Source organism: Mobula birostris, chromosome 18 (genome assembly GCF_030028105.1).
Source record: "Mobula birostris isolate sMobBir1 chromosome 18, sMobBir1.hap1, whole genome shotgun sequence".
Taxonomy (NCBI): Eukaryota; Metazoa; Chordata; class Chondrichthyes; order Myliobatiformes; family Myliobatidae; genus Mobula; species Mobula birostris.
In genome coordinates, this window is record NC_092387.1 from 56,052,238 (window position 1) to 56,060,682 (window position 8,445).

An 8,445-nucleotide genomic window follows, 5' to 3' on the forward strand; every position below is an offset into this window, starting at 1 on the left:
AAGTTTTAAAGTGGGTTTTGAGGAATGCACACAAAATGCTGGAGGAACTCAGCTCGATAGGCAGCATCTATGAAGGGAAATGAACAGTCCACTAGACTGCTCCAAGATTTCAGGCAACTGCAGAATCTCTTGTGTCCCTGTTAAAGCAAGATTTGTTCTGAAAGCATGTCTTATGAGGAAAGGTTGAGCGAGCTGGGGCTTTGCTTTTTGGAACGAAGGACATTGGGAGGTGACTTGATAGAAGTGTACAAGATGATAAGAGGCGTAGATCGAGTGGATAACCAGAGATTTTTATCCAAGACAGAAATGGTTAGTATGAGGGGGCATAATTTTAAGGTGGTTGGAGGAAAGTTTAAGGGGGGTGTCAGAGGTAAGTTTTTTACACAGAGAGTGGTGGGTGGGAGAAGCACATGCCAGGGGTGATGGTAAAGGCTGGTGCATTAGAGACAGTTTAGAAGCTCTTAGATAGGCACATGGATGAAAGAAAAATAGAGGGCTGTGCAGGAGGGATGGGTTAGATTGATCTTGGAGTAGGTTATAAGCTTATAACATTCTGGGCTGATGGGCCTGTAGTGTGCTGTAGTGTTCTATGCAAGGAGCTACAGAAATGCGGATATTTCTCGTTAATGGTCTTTTGGCTGAGGTGCCTACTGATTGATCTGAGCAGAAGGACATGCACATTGAATCCTGCCTGTCACTACAAAGACCACTTCCTGCTTGGGGAATGGGGCCTTTAGCCCCACAAGGCCCGCACCTCTGAGTCAGTAGGATCCTCTGAATTGATGTTTTGTTGCCGCGAGGCATGTTTCAAGCCCTCCTCCATTGACAACGAATGCTGGAAATTTGTGTGCAATACTTACCTCACTGGAGCAGGCTTCTTTTGAAGTTTGGTGAAGATTATTCGTAATTTCGAACTTTATAATTGTCGACTTGATTTCCATTTACATTTCGTAGTGGGGGTGAAAACTGACCCTATGTCATCAGTCCTGATGGCCACCTCTTCACTATGGAGTACTATTCTGGTGTCCACACTGCAGGAGAGGTACGACTGCACAAGCAAAAGTGCAGGGGAGATTTACAAGGATATGCACAGGACTGGAAGGCTGCTACCACGACGACTGGCTTCTTTGGAGCAGAGGAGGCTGAGGGACATGCATGCAGTAAACAGCAAAGACCCATTTATCCTATCAGAGTGGATAAAAATTAGCAGACACGGGTTTTTAAATAATTTGAATTGAGCTGGGAAAAGGTGTGTAGAGAGAGAGAGAGATTAAGAGGGATTGATAGAGAGTAACAAAGAAAGGTAGAGAGATTGATAGAGGCAGAGAAAGATGGAGATTGATAGAGAAAGTGAGATTTATTAAGAGTGATTGATAGGCGGAGAGATTGATAAGAAGGGGAAAGTTGACAAAGAGAAAAACAGAGATTGGAAGGGACAGACTGAGTTGGAAAGATAGAGAGAAAAAGAGATATAGAGAAAGGTGGAGAAGTGGAGAGGGAAATTTAATAGATGGAGAGATAAATAGAGGTTGTGAGAAACAGACTGCTGGAGGATCGGTGGGTCAAGCAGCAGCTATGGAGGCAAGGAGATGGTTGATGCTTTGAGTCATGCCCTGGGTTATGACTGGGAGTAATAGCCAGAGTAAGGAAGTGAGAGAGAGAGGGGTGGGACAGTGGCTGGTAATGGACCCAGATGAGGGTGTGGGGGGGGGGGAGTGATTGGTAAATAGAAGGGGAGGAGGAGTAGTATCTAGCTCATTGCCTCAATGTTTGTTGCAGGCAGAGTTATCAGGTTTCAGCAATGATCTGAAAACTACTGACCCAGTGATGGAAGGTGAGAGTAGGTAAGGCAGCATTTATTGACTTATACAGAGATAAAGGGGTAAGTGCCCTCCTTCCACATCATAAATTCTCCATGATTCCATAGTAGAAAATATTAGTTCCACATCAAGGTTCAAGAAGACACTTCCTTTCAATTATCCCATCCCCTGTAACCAGCAGAACCTGAATCACTACAAATATAAAATAGAGGACTTTTATGTTTTATTTGTGTAATTTATTGTAAAAATTAGGTACAATTTATGTTAAATTTGGTTTTCTTGTGAATGTTGTTCATGCGATGATCTGTGTCCGTGATGCTACTGTAGGTTCTTCATGCATCTGTGCACACATGTACTTGTGCAAAGTCAAAATCATTTGACTTTGCTTTTTACATTATAGCTAAGGAACTACAATGTGAAGGACAGATGAATGGATTTAACCAGTCCGATTCTCAGCAGGTACAGCTTTTCAGTGGGGATATTGTTAACCTCAGCCCACGAACCCTGAAAGCTTTGGTGAAATTCAGAGGGGAAGGAACAGCATGCTACACACTCCATCAGAAAAGAAATTCCCACATATAACCCCCAAAACCCTCTCCCAAATTGATAGTCTGACACTAATTTCACATTGATTTTCATTTGCTTCAGACTGTATCAAGGAAAGGATGGTGTCCCTAAATATAGCAGCAAGGTGGTGGGTTAATGGGAGCAAGAGAGAGGGGGAGAGTGGGGGGGAGAAAGAGAGGGAAGGAGGGAGGGAGGGGGAGAGGGAGAGAGGGGGGGGGAGAAAGAGAGGGAAGGAGGGAGGGATATAGAGAGGGAGAGGAAGAGGGAAGGAGGGAGGGGGCGAGGAGCAGGGACAGGGAGAGAGCGAGAGATCTGTCAACACCCCAAAGATAAGTCAATTGCTGACCACCTTCAGTGTAAATGTTTGAAAGGAGGATGGGGAAGGGATGAAAGAGAACAGCATCCAGGAAACAAGTGTGTGGGGGGGGGGGGTGGATATAGGAGTAATGCAATTGCTCCAACAGCTGCCACATACTCGATGGGCTGAATGCCCGCTTTTCTGACATTATATGTGTTGAAATAAATGAAACAAGAGAGTGTTTGGGATATTTCCACACTGCAGGACGGGCAGCATCTGAAGGTAGCAATATAAATTTGGGGTCCCTCCCTCTGAGGAAATAAAAATAGGGTATACAGTGAGAATAATGGGAAGATCAAGAGGGAAAATGAGGGCGAATAGGATGAACAAGGTGTGGCAAAGAATTACGATAACAATAAGAGATGCAGAGAATTAGGAAGATAGGAATGAAGAGAATGTGGAGAAGGAGAGGAAGAAGGGAGCAAACAGTGTCTGCTTACACACAAAGTCAAAATAATTAGGGCTGAAGAAAAACTACTTTAAAAAGTCTAATATTAATATATTTCCTTCCTCATTTGCTGCTCTCCTCCCCTCTATTCCTTTTTACATCCCCTCTGTCTCTCCCCTTCCCCTTATTTCTTTCTCCACTCCCCCTTTCCTTCCCCTCACTTTCTTCCCTTATCTCTCTCTTCGTTGCTCCTTTCCTTGCCCTCTCTTTCTTCCCTTATCTCTCTCTCCTTCCCTTCCCCTCTCTCTCTGACCCCCTTCCTTCTCCTTTTCTCCTCTCTCAGTCCCCCTTTCCTTCCCCCTCTCTCTCTGTCCCTATCTTCCCTTCCCCTCATCTCTCACTCCGCCCCCTCTTTCCTTTCTCTCATCTCACTTTCTGTCCCCCCACTTTACTTCCCATCTCTCTTCCCCCACTTTCCTTCTCCTTATCTCTCTTCCCCCCACTTTACTTTCCCCTTATCTCTCTTCCCCCACTTTCCTTCTCCTTATCTCTCTCCCCCACTTTCCTTCCCCCTTATCTCTCTTCCTCACTTTCCTTCCCCCTTATCTCTCTTCCCCCACTTTCCTTCTCCTTATCTCTTTTCCCCCCACTTTACTACCCCCTTATCTCTCTTCCCCCCACTTTCCTTCTCCTTATCTCTCTCTTCCCCTTTCCTTCTCCTTATCTCTCTTCCCCCCCACTTTCCTTCCGCTTATCTTTCTCTCCAGCCACTTTCCTTCGCCTTATCTGGCTCTCGTCTCCCCTCTCTCTCGCCCTTTCCCCTCTGTCACAAGGCACAGCAGCCTGACATGCCTCCCGCCGCTGCCCCGGCCGCCCGGCCGGCCGCCCGCCCGCACCAGCCGGCGCTGAGAGCGCCGGGGCCCGGTGCGCGCCCGGCCGCCGTGAACGCGGACAGCTCGGTCGGAATCACATTCATCTCCGCATCTCTGGACATTTGCATAGAAGGGACACCCAGATCCACGCAGGCGCGACCTTCCAGACTTGTTGCATGCTGGGATTGATATTTAATAGTGTTGGGAAAAAATGCGAGTAATTAGGGGAAGGGGTTGGTGAATTTTGCTTTTATGGTTGTGTCCGATCTATTTTGCCTTGGGAGTTGGCGTCCGCCTAACCTTTGTGCGTGTGTGGACTGTGTGCACATGCATGGTGTCCCTGATTCGGTATGGTGGACAACACGGAGTCTGTGACCAGCAGTACGGCGCCCATGGTAAGGGGAGGGGTGGGAATCTGTTCGGGTTCTGGCGATCTCCGAGGCGCTGAGTGTAAAAGTGGTAGAGAGAGACTGCGGAGGCAAATGGGGACATCGCGGGTTGCAAACGACCAGCTACCGAACACCTCTGCAACTGCACATTGCAAGGGGGCAACTCCTTAAAACTTTAAGAACATATATATATTTTTTTAAAAGTGTTCTTCGATTAAACCAGGGGCAATAGCAAGTCTGAAAGCTGGTAGGTACTCTTATGTCAAACTGCCTGGCAAAGGTTGTTATCTCAGTAAATATCCACGTCGGGTTATTTTCTTTTAATGTGGTTTTAAGCCTGTTTGTTTTGTCGCAATTATTTCCAAACAAAAGTGTGATCAAAATGTGTTGAGTTGGTGATTCTTCCTCCCGTTGTTTGCAGCCGGTTCCTTGTCTAACCTTCAGCCCAGGGTAGGAGTACAGCGATGTTGCATATACTGTGAAACGTGTTTAAAAATAACATGTTTCGCTTGCAGGAAAACTTCTCGTGAAAATTAACAGGGTTCGACCGAACAGGTTTGTGTTGGTGATGTTGGATCTGAGAGCGAATCGCTAATTGCCTCTGGCAGAAGAGAGTTGGGTTTCACAAAGCTGCGTTCCCACTTCTTTCCGTCTATCTTTAACTCGCACTGTCTTCCCTTCTCGAATTCTTCCCCACACGGATCTTGACTCATATCCTTCCCTTCCCTCTCACAAACCCCCTCCGCTTTCCCTCAATCTGCTTTCACGTTCATGCCTTCACTCCTCACTCCCCCCTCCCTCACTCCCCCCTCCCTCACTCCCCCCTCCCTCACTCCCCCCTCCCTCACTCCCCCCCCCTCACTCCCTCACTCCCCCCCTCCCTCACTCCCCCCCCCTCACTCCCCCTCTCCCTCACTCCCCCTCTCCCTCACTCCCCCCTCTCCCCCCTCCCTCACTCCCCCTCTCCCCCTCTCCCCCCTCCCTCACTCCCCCTCTCCCCCCTCCCTCACTCCCCCTCTCCCCCCTCCCTCACTCCCCCTCTCCCCCCTCCCTCTCTCCCCCCACCACCTCTCTCCCCCCCACCACTCTCTCCCCCTCACCTCTCCCTCTCTCCCTCCCTCACCTCTCCCTCTTTCACCCAATCCTCCTTCTCTTCCTCACCTTCATCCCCTACCCTGTCTCCCCAACCCACTCCCTCATCTCTCTCCTGACTTCTTGAACCCCTCCTCCTCCTCCAAACCTCACCTTCCCCACTCCCCTTCACTCCTCCTCTCTCTCCTCCGTATCCACTCCCTCTCTCCTCTCTACTTACCCACTCTGCTCACAACCCCCACCCCTCCTCAACCCTCTCACCCTCCTCACCACCCAACCCCCCTTCCTCCTCCCACCCTCTCCCCAAATCCACTGTCCTCCCCCTCTCCCCCATACCCACTCTCTCCTCCCCCTCTACCTCACACCAAGCCTTTGCTCCCTGCACCCCTCTCCCCTCCCTCCTCGGCCCCTCCCCCGTGACCCCTCGGCCCCTCTCCCCCCACCACCCTGCATCCCCTCGGCCCCTCTTCCCCGCGCCCCCTCATGCATGCCCACGCGCCCCCCACCCCCCTCTCCCCGTGACCTCATGCCCCATCTCCCTCCCCCCCTCCCCCCCCCAAAGACCACTTGCCCCACTCCCACCCCTGAACGACCTTGCGGCCTCCTTCCCACCCCCCCATGGACCACTCATCCCCTCCCCCTGCGGCCCCCTCCCACCCCCCTCTTCAGGCTTCATCAGTAACAGCAGCACAGAATTTGGATCATACTTTTACCTTTTTAGTTAAAGGTAGGAATTCAGTCTGAAATAATTTTGCTAATCTTCAAATTTGCCTTAGTTAAACTAGGTAATTGGTTATTATGCACCCAGATACAGTGGAAAGCTTTTTTTTGTTTAGATCTTTCTGTTTGAGGGAGTAAATATAAAAGCCTGCAGAATATTGTGTTACAGGAACAGGAAGTACATGGCAGCTAGACAAATGAAGTGCGAGGGTGCCAACCAGGTTGATTGGGTGAAGTACAGTCGGAATTGTGGATGTTCTTACAGTCACTGTGTGGATACTAGTCATGTTGAGCTGCAAATGGAGGTGGACAGATCTCATAGAAATCTATTGAAAGGCCCAAGAAGAGAGGATGTTCCCAGCAGTGGAAGAGTCTGGGATCGAGTGTACAGCCTCAGAATACAAAGGTTCTTTTACAATAGAGATGAGGAGTTTCTTTCGCTGGAGGGTGGTTAATCTGTGGATTTCATTGCCACAGATGGCTGTGGAGGCCAAATCAATGTCTATAAGCAGAGGTTGATAGGTTCTCGATTAGAAAGGGTATCAAAGGTTACAGGAAGAAGGCAGGAGAATGGGGCTGAGAGGGAAGATACATCGGCCATGATGGAACAGCGGAGCAGACTGGCCTAGTTCTTCTCTGACCTCTGGTCAATCAGAGTGCAAAAGGGCAGGAGTTGCTCATTTGGTCCCTCAATCCTGTTCTGCCCTGTAACAGGATGGTGGCTGAACTTTTACCTCTGTGTCACTTCCTGCTCTGAGCACGTAGGCCTCGGTGCATCTTGTGTTTAACAGTCATTCTGTTTCTTTTTGAACGGAATTGGGTAACTGGCGCCGGCGCCTCGCGCCCCAGTCTGTGGCGCTATCTCTCTCTGGTGCTTGCATGTTTCCCCTGCAACCGCACGGGCTTCCTCCCACATCTCAAAGGTGCGCGAGTCGGTGTGTTGGTTGCCTGTGGTGATTTGTGAGCGGTGGATTCTGACGGGGGTCGGATGAGAACGAAGTGCGTCGTGGTACCGTAGCGGTCCACGTAATGCTATCGCAGCACCGACAACCTGGGTTCAATCCCGCTGCTGTCTGCGTGGAGTTGGTATGTTCTTTCCCCCATGACTATGTGGGTTTCCTCCTGGGGCTCTTGTTTCCTCCCACGTTCCAAAGTCTACAGGTTAGTCCGTTGATTGATCATACGGGTGTTATATTGGGTGGCGGGGGTTCATTGGGCCAGAAGGGCCTGTTTCTGTGCTGTATGACGCTCAAGTCCCTCCCTCGTCCTTGGCTTTCTAAAGAGTCACCACTCTCTATGCGAAGAAACTTCTTATTTTTTTTGAATAACCGACCCATTGTTTCAAGACGTCAAGAGAAACATCTTTACACTACGTGCTCAATCTCAACAATGATTTCTGTGCTCCAGTCACAAACAGGAGAAAATCTGCAGATGCTTAAAATCCAAGCAACGCACGCAAAATGCTGGAGGAACTCAGCAGGCCAGGCAGCATCTATGGAAAAGAGTAAACAGTCGACGCTTTAGGCCAAGAATCTCCAGCATTTTGTGTGTGTTGCAATAATTTCTGTGGCTGACTTTCCTTGTTCTCTTCCCATGAGACAAACACCACATCCCAGGAATCAATCAGGAGAACCTAACCCGCATTTGACAAACACATCCTGGAGAGATGAGACCAGTGCATAATATTCCAGGTGCAGTCTCACGAGTGTCGTATACATTTCAGCATGATCGGTACTAAAATACGCTTGCCAATTGCATTCTTAATCAGTATAATTGATTTAGCATGATTTTTTAGCAAGGAAAATCACTATTGTCAAACCATAAGTTGTGGTGTCATTTACCCCTGCCATTTCCCTTCCCCCTTCACCGGTTATCCACAGAAGTAAACACCTCTCTCAGTCTCTCACTGTCCCTCTTTTTCTCCCCCTCCCTGTTTCTCTCACACTCCCTCTCTCCCTCTCACTCACCTTCTCTCAGGAACCACCCTCCTTTCCCCTGTTTTTTTTCCCCTCGCCCTCTCCACCTCCACCAGTCTCTCTCAGGCTCCCCATCTCTCCCCCAGTCTCTCTCACCACCCTCTCCCCCAGTCTCTCAGGCTCCCCCGCTTTCCCCAGTCTCTCTCAGGCTTGCTGTCTCCCCCCCCCCACCCCCACCCCCACCCCCACCCCCACCCCCACCCCCATATCTTTCTGCTCTGGTCTCTATCACACACACAGAGTTCTGCTAATAATTTCTGCTT

The 8,445-nt window shown here is 49.5% G+C and overlaps 1 protein-coding gene across 2 annotated transcripts in view; it reads left to right on the top strand.

Annotated features, from left to right (window-relative positions):
- Positions 1–4,210: 4,210 nt before the first annotated feature.
- Positions 4,211–8,445, top strand: part of LOC140211854 (AT-rich interactive domain-containing protein 3B-like) — a 250,075-nt gene continuing 245,840 nt past the window's right edge. For both annotated transcript variants that reach the window (XM_072282029.1, XM_072282030.1), the window contains exon 1: positions 4,211–4,400. In XM_072282029.1, coding sequence (XP_072138130.1) covers positions 4,356–4,400 — 45 coding nt within the window. In that variant the 5' untranslated portion in view covers positions 4,211–4,355. The remainder of the gene's footprint in view (positions 4,401–8,445) is intronic.